This window comes from Hakea prostrata, chromosome 5, assembly GCF_041222555.1.
Source record: "Hakea prostrata isolate BN-2017 chromosome 5, UWA_Hpros_2, whole genome shotgun sequence".
In the NCBI taxonomy this organism is placed as follows: domain Eukaryota; kingdom Viridiplantae; phylum Streptophyta; class Magnoliopsida; order Proteales; family Proteaceae; genus Hakea; species Hakea prostrata.
In genome coordinates, this window is record NC_142604.1 from 55,934,069 (window position 1) to 55,952,711 (window position 18,643).

Here is an 18,643-nt window from a genome sequence, read left to right on the forward strand (position 1 = left end):
ATAACCTGCTCTGGTACCATGACAGTTATAGTCAGCACAGAGAAAAGAGAAGCAAGAAGAGGAAAAGAGAGAGCCGGCTAGGCTTTGGACCTTCACCCAAAACAGCAAAGACTCCCAATAACAGTTTCTTTATTTACAGATGTAAGCTACACAGTTTTAGAAACAAAACAGGACACAAAGTCCTAATACAAATACAACTCCCTGATCCAGGCGCTAAGTCTTGACGATGGTTCTTCCATTATTTGCCCTTCAACACCAGTGAACCCAAGACTTCATATGGGCCAACATAAGTTTCAAACTTCATAAAAGGTAAAGAAGGGATTAAGAATAGACTAGGAACAGAAAGACCAAAATCAGGGACCAAACTATGTTTTCTGCCATAGGATGCTAACATTCCAGTAAATGGGGGGGTGACATAGGGTACCTGCTTAATACAGACACATTGTATGCAAAAATATGGGAATATATTCACTACATAACAGACAATCATCTCCAAATAAACAAAATAATAGAGCAGAGACAATGATTTTATTGAACGGAAACCTTTAGATTATCATTTAATATATCAAAATACAAAACAACACTATATCCTCAGACGGGTATAAAAAGGTAGTTGAAGAAGAAGTCTGCTCCGGAACATGGCTGGGAGAATCTGAACAAAAAAACCAATGGATTGAAGAGTGATAAACCTTGGATTTCTCAGCCTATTCACTCTGTTTTTTTCTGCACAAAATAGGCACTTTTATATCTATAGACTGCCATTGCTGAATACTTATCTACGAACTTGATTTGGTATCATATCATTAATCTTGTTTCTGTTGCTGACAGTAATACTCAGTTTTCTGTGATTTAAGTGCGGCTCCCTTGTCTCGTATCCTAGTTTCAACAACAGAGCCTTGTGGGTTCAGGCAAATATGTTAATCAAACCCTATACATTCTTGTAATCAAAGTGTACCCTAACTCCCTAAGAACTAACATTCGACCATCGAATTACAGAATATTAGTTTTCAAATGGTGACTGTGCTTTCTTTCCCTCTTTCCTTACTTCGTTTTCTTCCTTTCTCGCTGTGGCACAATGGCGTTACATCCTCCACTAGATCCCAAACAAACTACTTATATTGTTCCCCCCGCCCTCGAGAAGCAAACTTGGTATAGGTCTGAAAGAGAGAAATGCATCTATCTGGAAAAGGGGAAAGAAAAAAAAAAATTACAGAAGAGACGCCTTGACTGACTTACTGAAGACAGAGAAGGAGGAAAAGAGAGGGCACCAGGCAGGGCTCGCTGAAAAAGAGGAGTAATAAGTCGCCTTCCAGCCGCTGCAAAAACCGTTAAGAATTCTACAGTCTGGGCATTCAGCCACCGACCACAACTGAAATCATTCGTGAACGGAGCCGGAGAAGAAGACGGCAATGCTTAGGTTCCAAAGTCCAACTCCGAGTGATCTGCTTCAGTGCTTCGACTAGTATTGTGAAGCTGACGGGCAAGGTGAACAGGCGGGATTTGGTGTTGCCGTGTTGGCAACTGGTATGAATTTTTGGGTTTAGGGGGTTGAACCGTTTAGGGCAAATGAAATCATTTGATTTTTATTTTATACTAGAAAATGACGTGGTGTAGTGGTGTTTTGTTTGGGGTTTTTTTTTTTTTTTTGGCAACAAAAGAAATTTTTTTTTTTTTTGTTTAAAAAATTTCTTCCTGTTTAAACATTACAAAGTATGACCCCTTTTAAACGTTTCAAATGTTGTTGAATCAGTAACGTGTAAACCTTGTGATACCACGATCGCTTAATATCGAAACGGAATGGCTTCGTAATTCTCACTGAATAATTTCCAATGCAAACTGAAATTCTTAGGATTTATATAAATAATTGTAAATGAAAATTTGAATATTTGATAGAATTTTATTCATTGAATTCTTTTAATTTCTTAGTCCCTTTCGCGTTCCTTCTTTATTTCCTATTCTACAAGAAGAAGGAAATAAAGCCGGGAAGCGCCAACCAACGTAAGCCTGTCGTTGATGTCTTCGCTCCGTATCAGTAATCTCAGGCAAAAGGGACATGGAAGAGCAGAGGGAGATGGTGGTGATCCATGGAATTGTGATCCATGAGATGGGGCATTGAAAATGAATAGTGGAATAGGGATAAGATGCATGAGTTCATCAACTTCACTAATTGAAGAGGGCGAGAAAGGGAGGGTGAGCCGACAACATGAGCAAGATCTGATCCAGCCTATTAAGTGAATAGGTTAGATTTGGATACACAATCGTTAGGCCTGTAACAAAGATGTTCACCGTTTTCAATCCTCAACCCAGTTCCACCGTACAATACCCATATCTATGAACCTCGAGAATACCTATGATTTAATGAAATTCGTATTGATCAAAGATTCAATGTATCCTATATTAATAAATGTGGCGGTAGTCATACTATTAGAATAATAATAGTAGGAAAAAGAATTCATATAAGAAAACTTGACATAAAATACACTAAATAACATGCCATTGAATAACATAAGGTATATTTATTGGAATTAAATTTCCTTACATCTTACAATGATGGATTTAATTAATTGGTTATTCAGTATATATGGAAGTTTGTAATTCACTTTAAGTAGCTTAGGGTGGCCCAAAATTGTTCCTCTTCCATGATAACGGGTAAGTAATCCTAAAGAAGCACATGAAGCTCTCTTTGCAACCAGGGAGACATACTCTGTAAAAAAAATTTTACAAGATTTTTATAACTTCCATTTGTACTAACTTTTTTCCATAGTGATTCTAGAGCGTCCTTCTCAGTTGGTGTAGGTAACACAGATCTAAGTGTCATATATTTTTGTGTATCACTTAGTAAGCCACCTTCCCATACTATATTTTGCAAATTTTCATTAAATTTTATAATAAAATTTGCAAGACAAACTAAATCATCTGCTTTTTTATCTGGAATCATCTTTAGACGGAGTAAATTATCAATCATTCCATTGACCATTAGACGTCACTGTTGAGTCCTAATGGCCTTGGGTACCCTAATACACCTTAAAAGATACCGAAAGATTAATGTGATTGTCCCTTTTGTATAATAATGAAGAGTAAATTTGACAAAATAATACTAATTTAGTAGAAGTTGGGGTATAACAATCATGTTTTAATCACAGCATATGAAGAGATGATACCCATGTTCATCATTTCGAAATAGCATTATTACAAACCACTTCTACAGTGTATATCATTATAGAACAATATGCAATGATAAAAAAGTGTAACATATTAGTAATTGATCATTATATGTTTGAACAAATGACGCATGAATGAGACTATCAGGATTAATTTTGTAGGGACAGTTGTTCGAAGGCTATCATAGTAATGAAGGTAAATTAGTTGCAGTAACAGAAGAATTGTTAATCAGGCTGAAGATGTATTTTTCATGATAAAAGGTATATGAATGATAAAATTTATTTTTTGAACATAATTTATCCTGCACAAATTAAATGGCTTTGTTTGCAATGTTTTAAAGAATTGTCTTATTTCGTAATAGAATTGTAGTGTTGTTTGATTGTTTGTGTTCAGCTTCATATCACCTCTTTGTTTAGTGATTTTATTTATAGATACATTGTGAAGAAGACGGAATTGTTCAAACAGTTAATTTTTAACGTTGTTGCTTCGTTTGGTTTATTTATTTTCTTCTCTTTGTAGTCTGAAAAGTAGATGAATGAAGTTTGAGTGGTGGGTGCAGGAAGGGAAAGTTAGTGGATGAGAACATGAGAGTGGTAAGGAAGCCAATTGAAGAGATGAATATGATGGAGATGATTTAAGAACCAGGTAAGAACTGGATGCAGTGGGAGAAGAGATATTATAAGCATTATGAATGTGACGTCCATCTCATTAAAACACGGGGAAGTTTGTCTCTGGGGTTGGTAGCTATTGTTAGCCTCAGTGTTCTGCTGTGCACAATCATGGTTGGCTTACATTTGATGGAGATGATGAAGTCGATCTCATAAGAGATTAAGTTGTTTTTGATAAATGTTATATTATTTTATTATGGTTTACAGGTTAGGGTGTGTGAATTAAATGTATTAATTACTAAAGGTTTGCCTCCGCTACAGATGGAGTTGTTAGATGGTCATATGGAAGTTTTTTAAATTCTTTATGAATTCCAATTTACATTTTTAAAGTTGATCAGTTATCCTATAAATATCGAATCGAAATTAACTATTCGTTTACCATTTGTTGATTATGGATTTGTAAATCCTATTGGAAGCATTTGGAATTTGAACCCCCAAAAAGTTCCACTATGTGTTTTGTAAAATATAATAATCCTAACATTTCTTTTGATGTTTAGCTGATGACATTGCAATTAAGATAATGTGAAGTTGCAGAAACAAGGTTTATTACTTATAAACACATCCAAAATGGTTTTGGAACATTGGTTATTGATAATTAACTTATTCAATGGGCCAATCTGCGTAAGACACAATAGCCACAGAGGAAGGAAGAATGTCGGTTACAGATACCTTTTACGTTTGAGACCAGCAGTTTAGGCATTTTAAAGATGGGCTTTCGCCATTTTGCAAAGTACTTCTGCTAGTCATGCTATAATGATAGCTATTGGAGTAGTTGGGTGAAGTTCCATTTCAGTGATAATTGTTATTTGTGTTGTTCTCCATGTCTGTTGGTGGTGGTCTCTGAGAAGTAACAGTCGTTGTCGTGGTTCCATACATCCAAATCGAAGATGTGTTGGTTAAGTTTTTTGCTTGTTAATATTGTTCTGTAAAATTTGTTACATTTGGGTTTGGGGGTTGTTGTTTGAATAAGAAACGTACCTAGCTGGTAGTAAGACCTCTTTGTAAACCACGTTCTTCGTGCAGCATTTGTCCTCCTTTCTTCCAGTTGATTTATTTAGTAAGACCTTTATTGTTGCCATGGATATACCTCTTGACAGTGCAACATATAGTTGTCCATGTGAGAATACTGGTTGGGGTAGATAAATCCCTACGTATGGAATTGTTTGTCCTTGGGATTTGTTTTTAGTCATTGCAAAACATACCCTTATAGGAAATTGTTCTTCGTAAATGGAATGGGTACCCTTCATTTCAGCCGGGCATAATGGTATTCTTGGTTGGGGCACAAGAGTGCTTGTAAATTGGCCCGTTGTAATCTTAGCTAGTGTTAAATTAGGGCTGAAGTCTCAGCAGATTAATCTTGTGCCGTTGCATTCCCCATGTGCTGGATCTAGATTGCGGAGCAGCATTATTGGGCAGTTTCCCTTGAGGACCAATTTAAGTGGAGGAAGGCCATTAGGAGCTAGTGAGTTTAGGAACTCTTGTGGGTATTGTGTTTCTGCATCATTCGTCGCTGTGTCAAAGCTGTAGTATATTACTGCATCACCTGGGAATTGGTGAATAAGTTTCTCATTTATCCGATCGACCAATTCATTTTTGGTTGCCAAGATTGCTCGATTCTTAATGTATGTGACTGACTGTGCAACATGCTGCAACGACGAGAACATTACTTTTATTAGCTCATCTTCACCTGAGGCTTCTTGTGAATGTTGTACTAGCATCTCATTTGGTATGTTAATTAGGCCATTTGAATTACTTCCTTCTTCCCCATTTCCCACCCTCAATAGGAAGTTGTTAAAGTTTGGGTTTGTTCTTGCTCTCATGTTAGTTCGCAGTTGTATCTTCATCATCTTGTGACACAAATACGACTTCACTTAGCTTGCATCCACTTGTTCTACTTTGGTCGCCCGAGGTACTACTAGTAGTACTTGTCAAAAATCGAAAACAATTGTTTTCCCTCCAAAAGTATCTTTGCTACCCAAAATGTCTTAAAATGTCCGCTCTATTGCTTTTATTGCTTGTCGCTTAACCCTTGGTGCTTCATCCCAAATAATTAGCTTTGCTTGACGAATCAACTCTGCTGTGCTGCTTTGTCTAGAGAAGCTACACATAGTTGTATCATTGATATTTATGGGTATTTTAAATCTTGAGTGTGCTGTTCTACCCCCTGGCATTATAGCAGCAGCTACTCCTGATGTCGCAGTTGCTAGAGCAATTTGTCCCTTTGATCTTATGGTTGCTAGAAGAGATCTATATAAGTAAGTTTTTCATGTGCCTCCTGGACCATTGATGAAGAAGATGGCATTCTTGTTGTGTTCCACATGTTGTAGAATTAATGTATAAGCTGCCTTCTGTTCAGAGTTCAGTTTTTGGGGAGCTTCATAGTCTTCTGTTGGTATTTGTATAGCATATTCATCTCTGATTTCCTTTGCCTTGTCTTCGGTAGCTTGTTCTTCGAACAATGGTAATGTCTTTGCCCATGCTTTATAGGTGGTTGTGTATATCTTTGTATGCTAGCATGATGTGGTTAGGCAAGACATTCTGATTCTTATCGTCCTCAGACATAGCTTCTATGTTTTCATCCCATAACCTCCTAACATTTTCTGGTTCACAATACACAAGTATTAGTGCAAAAAGCTTTCGAATTACTGTTGGCATTTGGAAATGTGTTGCTTTTTTAAGACATTCCAATATTGCATCATCACTTTTAAGAAGACCTCTTCTTTGGGCTGCCTCTTTAAAGCTATGATATTCTATGCCGTTGACGCATAGGAGGTCTTGGAATGAGGTAAGGCCTTTGATGTGATTTAGAAGTAGCCTTAGATAGAATCGTTCCCCTTCTATAGGATTGGCTGAATTGACACGACCAATTGATTTTTGTAGCTTCCTTGGTGACCAACATTTGCCTTGTTTGTTCCACACATAGTGCTTGGGTATGTCTTTTTAGAGAAGCTACCTTGCTACTTCAGAGATTTTATTAAGGTTGAAGAACTCAGTAAGCATTGTTTTGGCGATGTTATCTGATTGAATAACATTTTGTAGGCTATTGTTTTCCCAGTAACATACCATTTGTTTATTTGGTAATTGTAACTGCAAGTTCATAACATGAGGATACATCTCATTTAGGTTGAACTCAAAGATTCGTCATATTGCTTCTTGTGCAAAGACCCATCTTCCATCTCTGAATTGGCTGATTTCATCCACTTGGTTGTCCCCATTCTCATTTATCATTGAGAATGCTATTATGTCATGATCCTTATACACATATTTGTAGAGATATTTCATTGCCTTCAGTCCAGAGCAGATTTCCACGTTGATGTGACAATCATATCTTGTAAGAAGGTATGGATTATAGGGGACTACCCACCTATTATCCAACATTTGCTTGCATACCCTCTCTCGTGTCTCAATATTTCTTCTCCTATATATGGGGTATGAGTCTCGTCCTTGGATTGTGTGCTCTATGAATGGACGGGGATACAGGTTCCAGCATACTCCGTTTCTCATACATGCATTCCTGTTGTTTAGAACTCCACATGGGCCGTGCATCATGTGTTCGATGACTTTATTGTATAAGCCTGGGTACCTATCTTTTTCTGGTATCTCTATAGACACAATTGTATCAAATTGATTGGCACTTGTGAGCTTGTAATCCTTTTGTAGGATCACTAATATATGTGCATGTGGTAGACCCCTTTTCTGGAACTCTATAATATGAACATGTGCTGCGACTTTCCCCAACACTGATTTCTTGAAGAGTTGATCTTTGAAGTCTTGTAGCTTGGCTCTGAAAACCCTTGTTGTAAGATCGGGCCGGTCTTGTGGAAGTTGTCCTGGGTGCAATTCTTCTAATATCTCTTTCCATTCGGGGTTGCATGTGATAGTAATGAAGAGATCGGCTTTCCAAACTGCTGTACTAAGGCCATCGCGTCGAAATACCTTTTCCACATATCTCTTGGGCCTCCAATAAAAGATGCTGGTAGGACAATTCTTTTCCCTACTTGTTCTCCTCTTGTCTCTCCGACTAAAATGCTGTCTACAATTCCTTGGTAAAGTTCAGCCCGAATATTTGTTTGTCCTAAACGGTAGTAATCCAATCTTGTTGCTTCTATTTTTATGTACATGTCAACAACAAATTGATGCAGTAGATGCCCCGCATGTAAAAGAATTGAATGGTTTGCATCATTGATCTGTAGCTTTTGGCAATAGTAAGCTCTTGGTGATACCATGTTTCTTCTATTCTCATTAAATTCTGCATTTCAAAATAGAAAGCTATTAGTCTGTATCTCTTAAGCTGGTGTCATTTTGGATTTCCTCCTTTTTAATTCATATCTTCGTTGTCATCATTTTTGCTATTGAATAATGCTTCTTCTGTACTTATCTCATTTTCTACTGCATAGGTTTGACAATTTTTCCTGATTTTTCTATGCCAACCAACTTCTCCATTTGGGAATAACAAAGGGTATTGTTAGGCGTCATAACTACCATAGTAATGTCGCACTTGATGTGTCTTCCCTGAGTGGCCATGGATAACAATGTCGCATTTCTGATGTGTGTTTGGGTTGTTCCCTTCTTCCCATATTGCTCCAACTTGGTCCATTGTTGGTGCGTTGTATACTCTCTGGTCCATTTGTATGTCGCTTCTGATCATAATCTCATGGCTCTCCAATGACGGCACGTCCTTGAGGCTTCTAAAAACTTGCTATAAAGGGTTGGTATGAAGTATCCACAATAGCTTTGGTACTATTGGCTCTTTGAGATGGGATGATTCTATAATTCTCATTCTGTTGCCCAATTCATGATGGATGTCATAAAAGTACAGCTGCAAGTAATGTGGCCTATTGTCGTTGTGAATGGCAATTGGGGGCAGCTCATGGTACACTTGCCCTTGGGCTCTGAATGTGTAAACACCTTGTTTTGCATTTACTAGTTGCTTGTCAAGACGTACCCCAAAGGATGTGAATGAAAATATGCTATTGTATGCTTGTATGTATCTTCTGAATTGTGTGGCTTCTTTAGTTTGGAATGTGAATAGCTGGAACAGCTCGTCTGGAACTGTTGTTGGTGGTAGAATCATAGTCCCATTTGAGCAGCAGAATGAAGGTGGTTCATGTTCTAATTTTTGGGAGCCAATATGTGCATTTTTCAACTGTTTGTAACACATATAACTCTGAGCATTGAGGTTCCATATCTGCAGTGTAATATAGAGTTTGTTAATATGTTGGTTTCCTTTATGAGTATTTTGTTCGGAATGTAAGTAACACATTTCATATAGTTCTTGGCCTTACTATCTTCTAGTATAGGCTGTTGTGTGGTTTGCCTCGGGTTTGTTTGCACTTTAATGGATTTCGTCATCTGAGCTTTAAGCAACCACTTTTCCCTGCGCTTCACAGTTCCTGAGTGTTGACCTATTTTTAATAACTGAGTTAATTACTTATTTGTTTCCTACATTAAAAAGTTGTTATTCAATATACAATTGTATTGATTGGTTCAACCTTCATTTGTATGTGGTTGATTGATGTTTTGCAGACCTTGCCCTCTCTGTTGTAATTCCTGCCTCCTTCGCCTTCTGTTTACGTTAACCCTTTGTTTTTGGGATGTTGTCAGCAGAGTTCTGGTGAGCATTTTTGGTTTGGTCTATTGTTCTACTCCTGTGTGCAGAATGAGTGTTTTATTCATGTGTGCAGAATGAGTAGCAGCATTTAGTTATACAGGTAGCAGTGCAGAATGATTATTTTATTCACATATGCAGAAAGAGTAGTTGCATTTACTTATACAAGTAGTGCATAGTGTGTGGTTTATTGATGTGTACAGCAAGAGTAGCAGTCTTTATTTCTATCTGTATTGTTATTGTAAACTGTGAGTTGTTGGTTGTTACCTATAGTGTGTTGTTGTCTTCCATTTTTGTAATTGCATTACTGAAGCAAGTCTTTTAAATTCCAGTGCCTTTTGTTTGTTTTTGACTTCTGTTGTTGGATAGGCCGCTAGGGTTGTGAGATGTTGTACCTGTAATGCATTTCTCAAAATTGAATTTTAATGAATTGATGGATGAATAGATTATAGATGTAATTGCAAAGTGAGATGTAAAGTGTGTGTTCATTTAGCCTACAACATACATAGGAAGAAGTTTGTTTGTGTGTTAATACCTTCTGAGACGTTGGTTTGGTGGTGTTTTCGTTTTTTTGCTTCTGAAGTTTTTGCTTTCTTCGAGTTTTTGTCTCTGCGGGTGTGGGTGCATCAGTGACATTTTGTGCCGTTATTCCCAGTTTGATAAGCATGTGTCTGGTCTTCGTTTGTAGAGGCGCCGTTATGGTGGACTCGATCGGATGAACGATTGTTGATGGGTTCGGTGTTTGGTTTTTAAAATTTTTAAGTTATTGTTGTTGATAGTCCTTTAACCTGATTGTATGCTATTTGCTTTTAATAATATTTAGTAATGGTGGTTTTCAGATAATTGGAAGTGAGTGTTGCAGATCGTAATGGCCGCTTTCACGTTTTGGGCCTTAAATGTTGCAGGTTTTGTTTAATGGCGGTTTACATGTAATCGGAAGTGACAGTTGCTAGTTTTGTAGTGGTCTTTTTGAGTTTGTAACTTAATCTTTAGTCTTTGAAGATGTGTTATTTTATTCTTTAGTGGTATTCCGTGTTTTTTTCTTCTAATTATTTAGGGTCGCAACGTTCCCTTTCTTGTTTCTATTCCTTTGTCTTATTCTAATTATGGTGTACCATGGGTTAAAGAGCTATGATAGTGATAGTGTGAGATTACTTGAGTTGCGTTTTTTTATTTCTTTTGTTTGATAGTTATACTTTAACCGGGTATGAGTTGTTTCCTTTTCCACTCAGCCTTCTTTGTTGATTTAGGGCTTTTTGCATGTTTCTTTCCGGTGGTAGGCTCTTAGTCGTCGAATGAGTCAGGCTATTCGGTGATTCATGGTGTAGGTCAAGCGCAATGGATCTTGCTCACTCTTTCCGGTGCCAGCGCTAGGTTTTGGTGTTGTTTTATTTTTCGAATAAGCAATGGTAAGCACCCGTGATTGTAAGCCAGTTGAGGAGGGAAAGACATGAATTTAGCAGTTGTGGCAAGCGTTGCAAGCTGCTTACTGAGGAGTCGTGTTGGGGCACGCTCGGTAGCTTGTCACGTTAGTGGTGTGTTGTAATCTTCGGCCTGAATCTCTCCTTCAACGTTCGTGTTTTAAACAAGGTAAGCCCAAGGTAAGGTTAATTCGTGTTTCAGTAATACATCCAATATGTTGAGTTTGTTAGTATTTTTGGGGTTTTTAGCAGTTCACTTCTGTTGTGAGTTTGTTAGTATTTTTCCACCTAGTCTTTTTTGTTGATTTAGGGCTTTTTGCATCTTTCTTACCGGTGGTACGCTCTTAATCTTAGAATGAGTCAGGCTATCCGGTGGTTCAAGGCATAGGTCAAGCGCAATGGAACTGTCTCAATCTTTCCGGTGTCGGCGCTAGTTTTTGCTGATTTTTTATTTGTCGAATTAGCAATGGTAAGCACCACTAAGTGAAAGCCAGCTGAGGAGTGGAAGACCTCAATTTAGCCGTTTTGCCTAGTCTCCTGGAGATGGAGGTACTATCAAAACTAACTTTAATGCATCAGCAACTTAAACAGGTGAGTTTGAGATGAACATGGAACAACGGTAGATAAGAGCGGCAACACATGGTACAATGTTAAGGCAGCTAAGGGTTGTTTCATGCTAGCCATGAATGAAGTTGATCATTTACAACGAGATTTTTCAATGATTCTAATAGCTCGATATTTTCAATTCTTTGATTCCACCATCTTGGACAAGTAGGATTCTTGTGAATGACATTAGGTATCTTTCAGAAATTGGATCTACAATGTTAGAGACAGACCCAATTGCAAGAAATAAACTTGGTGGGCAGATTGTCGAGCAACAATTAAATGAAGCATGAGAAAATTTCTTCCGTTGAGGTAGTGATGGAGAATTATCCTCACCAGGTCTAGTACAAATACGACCCAAAAAAACTACTACTTGAAGTGAGATCAATTTTAATAGTTGACTATTGGAGTTGGAATCACTTTCTACACTTGGGTTACTCATTTATATTAATTCTCCATTTCTTTGTTGTAAGTGGAGAACATAAGTCATTCTTATATATATTTTATCTTCCATTGTGTTGCCAATAGAGAAGATAAGAGTTACTTTTTCTACGTATGCATTTTATTGTTTTTTTTTTTTCTCTGTTATTTGAATGGTATAAATTTGAACTTTGATGATCAAGTAGATATTATTCCCACTTGGAGGATTGTGATAGTTGCTTAATATTGAAGCATGAGCAAATTTCTTCCCTGGAGGTAGCGATGGAGAATTATCCCCATACAATCAGTCATACTAGTTTCTTCTTTTGGAATTTCTCTTCTATCTTAAATTTATTGTTGATGTCTCATTTGAATTGGTTGACTAACATGAAATGAAATCCATCTTAATACATTACTTGAGTGCTTTGTCATTAGTTGTACTGTTTATTTACCGTTCACCTACACTATATATAGACGCATCTCATGTAAACAATGCGATAGGCTCAGCTATGCTGGGGCATATTTATAGGTTGACTCAAACTGATTGAGAACTGGGTCCATTTGGTTTTTTTATTCAGTTGGATTTGGGTTTATTTATTTTGGTTTATATCAGTCAGGTTCATCTCCTAATATTTTAGTTAGGGTAGACTCTCATTCCTTTTTATTTTAGAATTAAATTCCCTATTGATTGCGCTAGGTAAATCAAGGATTGGGTCTTTGATCCTACAGTTTTTTATAAAATACCCTTTTTTCATGGGCGTACACTATGGGCGATTAGGTTGCATACAAAGTTCTTGATGAATTCCTAGACATAACCCTCAGCCCCAGATGTAATCCAACCATCAGGTTTGTCCAGTTTCTGGACAGGGACAGCCCATTTCCCTTTATTGGAATTCAACCTGAGGTGTAGTCCCAAGTTCCATAGTTAGACCATAAATTCCATAATTTTCCATCCCTAACCTTAGTTGCTCAACTTGGAAGTTGGTTGTTGTTTAGATATCTTGGCAGAATTGGCTGTTAGTTGTTTATACTCAGTCTAAGGCTACATAAATCACTGGGTGAAACCCTTAGAGCATCACACCTAAGCTCTGCGTTGTGGTAAGAATCAGAACATTAGTTCACTGTTTACCTTGAGGTTTAGTTTCAGACTTTAGTCCTCCTCTTTACTTGTTGATTGGGTTAGATGTTAACAGAGTCAAGAGCCTATTAGGTTAGTGATGTATCCATTAATCCTCACATTGATTTATTCAACAAATAGTTATCCAGCCTTTGACAATTTCTTCCTGTTGCTGCTTTTCTACCTCATATCATTCTTCTCCACTTTGAGGTGATTACTTTTCCTCTCATCTTTTATTTTTGGTTCCTCTTTTATACTTCTTTATTCTACTTTGTTCATATATTGCATGCTTTTCTAATTAGTGAACATATTGGCTGTGAGAAAATCAGGGACTGTAAGTACTGTTTTAATTCAACTTCAGGTTGAGCGTACCATCTGGTTTTCATGTATTCATTATTATGCTTCACTCCTAACATATTATGTAGGTAGACATCATGGATTGTAGTATTCTTGTATTCTTTCTATTGCATATCACATTCGATAGATATGTGGTCTGAATTTCAACTCCCATCTGTCTCCCACCCAAGAGAGACTCAGTAGAAGCAACACTGAAGTTGCTTCTAAATTATAATTTGCAAACCATTTATAAATGTGGTGTATGACACTGGAAGGTGTGTTGCATAAATTATATGTTTTTCTGTCACACCCCACCCAGCCGGATCCGGTCATACCCGAATGCCCGTGGGGGTGATACACCGCAAGATCTAGGTTCAGTGACAAATCCATACAAAACATGATATAGTATAATTAAATGGACAAGAATAAATCAAGTTTATCATACTAAGTTATCAAAACCGAAATAATGGTTACAATCATCGATTACTTCAAAATAAAAATATAACATCAGAGTTTTTAAAAGAAAAGAGAGTAATTTTCAACGCAGCGGAAAACTAAAGTATACTAGTTCTCTAATGGAATCCCACCCAAAAGAATAGTCTTGATACTGGCATGAAGCTCCATGTGCGTCAACTTCTTCTTCGGTCACTCCTTCAAGAAGATATACTAGCAACGAATCCTCCATTTGGAAGAAGTCCTCATAACTGCTGAGTATAATCTAATAGAAAAAGACATATAAAAGGAATGAGTTCAACAGAACTCAGTGAGGTCAACTCAACATCATATCACACACTCATTTTCAAGATTTCACACCACACATATAACATGAATATCAATAATGTAATTAATGACAATGATATGATATGTGAATAATTATGCTCCTAACTCTATCATGAAGTCTCTATGGTAGACACGCATTAAGTCAAACACCAGTCTTCTTTGGGCGACTCTCATCACTCTTCCCTCACGGCACTTAAGCACGTCTGTTGGGTTCTCCGCGGTTGTTGGGTAAAGTCTCATCGAGCCATGGTTGGGGATTAAGTCACCACTCTCTCACATCACCATTGGTATAAGATCTGGCGCGTGTCAGGGACAAACCTAAGCCCAGTGCGGGGTCATACTGATCTCGTACTACAATGGTCCGGATATCTCCCCTCACGCCTAGTGCTCTGTTGGTTCAATACCTTCCCACCTATGAATGTAATCCTCAACGGGAGGCATCTGTCGGATTACATCCCTTAACCCAGTGATCATCCACATATAATAGACAGGATGATCTCCATGTCCTCTCACGGGTCGTTTCACCGGTCTTGAGTGCCCATGAGCCCTTATCTGTTATATGCAACCCTACCTCTCAATGATGATAGTGGGCCTGCTCGACACAGGACCCAGCCACTACCATCACGGGTTAACCGGCTTCAATACCCCTGCCGGAAGAGTAGTAGTACTCAAGAGGTCACCTAGCCCAACACTTCTAGACATGCCCTAAATATGCCAACCAGTAGTTAGGGAAAGCGCCAAGGGCACCATAGGAATGCGTCCCATACCGCCTCCTCTGGTATCCTATGGCAGAAATGCCAAAAGGGCATTCCCCATTCTCCAACCACAACTAAGCAATCACATAACTAGGGCGATGGGCGAACCCACAACCCAAACAGATAATACAAGGTAGAAGAAATAATAATATTTCTCTTCTCCCTTCACATACATTCACATTCCATATCATAACAACATTAATATATTTCACAGCAAGAAGCAACATCATAAGTAATAATGATAAACATATATTATGACAATTCATATTTATCAAAAGATATAAAACAACAACAATCAATTCAATATAATGGGTTGGTTATTCCTCACCTTTTACTTTGATATTTCTCCACAGATCAATATCTCTTCCCACAAGGAAATAACCTTTGGGTAATTTATCCTAATCATGCAAAAGGATTAACCAAATAAAAATAAGAGTTAATTTGGGTTTAGTAAAATATGAAAAAAATATTCCCGTAACAACCCCAAATAGAACTCTAGGTTTTAACTCACCCTTTTAACCTAAATCGGCTAAAAGTTATAATTTTGTCTTTAATTGAAGTCGAAATGGAACGAAATTGTGGGGAAAAATTAATTGGAAATAAAGAGATCACAAGGGTGTTCTCAATTTGATTTAATTTGACCTAAATCAAAGTCCCCCAAATTGGCTCTCATAAATCACCCGTGGGTAACCTAGAGAGTCAAAATGAATCACCCTTATCATGGGATTGCACCAATAACTCATTTATTAGAAAGCGACATTAAAAAGAAAATTGAGAAATAAGCTATCAACCTAAACATGCTTCCGTTTCAAGATTCCTCAAAAGGGAAGGAGAGAAAATACTCACAAAATTGTGAGTAATAGAAGAATTAAATAAAACTAACCTTTCTTGAAATTTTCTTGAAGATTCGAATCACAGAATGCCTCCAGAAGAATGGAAATCGCCCCCTCTTTCGTTTCTCCTCTTCCCGCAGCCTCAGAGTCGTTCTTGTAAAATAAAATGAGGCTACGGATGAGTTAAAACATAAAATAGGGTTTAAGAATCCGAAATTCCGTTTTTGCCCCTAAATAGAAAATAGGGTGGGGGATTGGTTCACCCAACCGGCCCAACTTTCCGTCCATGGTTGGACCCCCAAACGAACTCCGATTTTGATGATCTTTGGCTCGTTGGAAAGGTCTTTCAACGATCTTCGATTTGATATCTTATTTACGTCAATTGGATTCTCCATCACTGATCTACAGATATTCCAAAATTACCCTTTTTACACTATCGAGACTAATCTTCTCTCTTCACTTAAACTTTAGGAGAGTTTTTGAGTCATTATAAGGATCATCTACTAACATTTGTTTAATTTCCAATCCTTCGGGCTCGAATTGAATGGTCCACAATTGTCGCAGAATCAAGGCCCAGGTTCTCGGTCTTAAAACCACGGGTTAAAGGGGTAGAAATCTGGGGGATTTCACAATATCTTTCTTTTCTTGACTGCTACTTTGTGTCTTGCAGAGAGGGTGCTGCTTCGTTGTTGACTTCTATAACATGATTCGCCACTATTTTCTTCGATATCCTGCTTTGTTCATTAACTCGGCTCATCTTGAAGAAGAATCGATATGCTTTGGTCATGTAGCTCTGCAACTTTTCTTCATGCTATTGGGAGTCCAATTTTAGGAGGAGGACTGTTAGTTGGTTTTTTTTTTTTTTTTTTAAATTTATTTATTGAAGAGGAATACGGGAGGTGGGTGTCGAGTTATTGTGTTTTAGAGTTTACCTCTTTGATGGAGTTGCAGTACTCGTTTGCTGTGCAACCTGTTAAGTCTTCAACACCATCGAAGAGTGTTATAGTTATCGTGTTCGTTGTGTCTGTCACCCTAATTCGTAGCATGTACCTGCAATTATGGGAGATTGGGTTAGTGTTGTGTACAACATCAGTGAATCAAATAGCATGAAATGGGCTAGAGATTAGGCATTTGCTGTACTTTTTAATGTACTCAGCGTCTGTGTTGTTGCACTTGTTGCATGATGCCTGTTGCGCTGTTAGTTGCACCTTTTTGTTGCATGTTTTGCAGGCGTTATAGCATGGGTCTACATTCTCTAGATTTTCGATCACTCCTTCGACATACAGATTTGGTGCCTGGATTTGATGCAGTTTTTGGAAGCTTTATTCCATTTTAATAATGGGGGATGTGGTATTTGGGGGGGGGGGTTCATTCTATCGTGAGTTGCTTACCTAGAATGAGGATGAGGGGCTAGAAGTTAGATCTCTTATGCAGACATGCTTTGCCTTTTTGTACTTTATGTGCTGTGCTACAGTTTGAGATGTCCTTTGTATTCCCGCTGGAGTTTAAGTCCTGCATGGTTTTGGTATGGGAGATTTTGTATCAATTATTATGTTGTGTGTAGCTGTTGGTGTCTCGGGTCTAACCTTACCATTGATTCAATTGTTGGGTTTGTTGGATGGGTGGGTTTATTTGGACTGTTGAACCAGTTGTTGTCATAATTGATGCCCCTGTGTTATAACAACATAAAATTTGTCATTGGTATGCTAGTGTAATGGTATGCAACAGTTTGTTCGGTGTGTCAAGAATAGGTGGAAGGTAGTTGATTTATGTTCTTACCTTGGTATGATGACAGGATTATTGAAGTGACTGCAACTACTGGCTTGTTTGGCAGTATGTTCATTAGTTGTTGTCCTTTGTTGGTGGCATAATCACGCCATAGTGTTAAGAGTGTTGGGTCACAGCTGCAGAAGAACCAGTTTGATGCAGTGAGTGGGTAGTTTGTAGAAGTCATAATGTAACGATAATGTAGGTTGCTGCTTGTTTTAGGTCTCAATAGTACTTGCCTGGGGCTTGCCAATTGTATCTCTCTTTTGTATTTGTTTGCTGCACCAATGGATGATTTTAGTGGGATTGCTTGTCCACCTTGTATGAGTACGCCAATCACATCTGCAGAACAAGGCAGTAGTTGATGGTGAGTTGTTGGTGAAGGTTTTTTGACTTCATGATGCAGTATAGAAGGTTGTTGTTGTCACTTCTTACCATATGACTTGTCTTGGTCGAGGGTTTGGGTGATGTCTTTGAGGTCAACAAAGTTGTAGTTCATGTTGTATGTGGTGTGGTTGGCACGTTCTTCTTCAATTGTGGTGTGGTTGTTCAGGGACAACTCATACCTTTCATGGATGTTCCTGTACTTTGTGTTCACACCCTTGACCATACCACTTGCTATGGTATATGTTTTCCCTTCAACCAAGCTGTTTTCGAATTTGTCAATTGTCTCGTTGAATAGCACTATGTGGATTTTTGTACCTTGGGAATGAAGTAAGTAGATTTGTGAGCGGCTGAACCAACTCCCATGGAATAGAGATCCCAAACGAACATGGTGCAAATTCAACACGTAACTTGTATGAATATTAGTAATTTAGTTCAGTTGTGTTTGATGATTTGTCCTTAGAGATACAAAGATTAGAGAACATATTTGCTGTGAGGAAATCAGGGATTGTAAGTATTGTTTAGTTGTGTTCTCATACTAAGTGTGTGTGTGTGTGTGTGTGTGTGTGTGTATATATATATATTTGTTATGTCTATGTTTCAAATATGTTTGTTTTTTTTCTTTTTAGGTGTATGTTTACCTTTTTTGTGGGTTTAGTTGTTAGGATTAGGATAGCATGTTTAAATGGCTGTTGGTGAATATGGTAGTATAGTTTTTGTTTGAAGGGTTGTTTGTGCATTGGGATTTCAGTGGGCTTCTTGTGCAACAAATTAATTAGCGTAACTACG

At 37.8% G+C, this 18,643-nt stretch overlaps 2 protein-coding genes across 3 annotated transcripts in view; both read right to left on the reverse strand.

Moving 5' to 3' along the window:
* Positions 1 to 1,543, reverse strand: part of SAR1 (SUPPRESSOR OF AUXIN RESISTANCE1) — an 84,260-nt gene extending 82,717 nt beyond the window's left edge. For both annotated transcript variants that reach the window (XM_089154751.1, XM_089154750.1), the window contains exon 1: positions 1,237 to 1,543. The gene's annotated coding sequence lies outside the window, so the exon portion shown is untranslated. The remainder of the gene's footprint in view (positions 1 to 1,236) is intronic.
* A 3,630-nt stretch (positions 1,544 to 5,173) lies between these two features.
* LOC149016686 (uncharacterized) lies at positions 5,174 to 5,650 on the reverse strand. The gene has a single exon (XM_089156801.1). It carries the CDS (start codon positions 5,648 to 5,650, stop codon positions 5,174 to 5,176), a length of 477 nt encoding a protein of 158 aa, XP_089012927.1.
* Between the last annotated feature and the right edge of the window lie 12,993 nt (positions 5,651 to 18,643).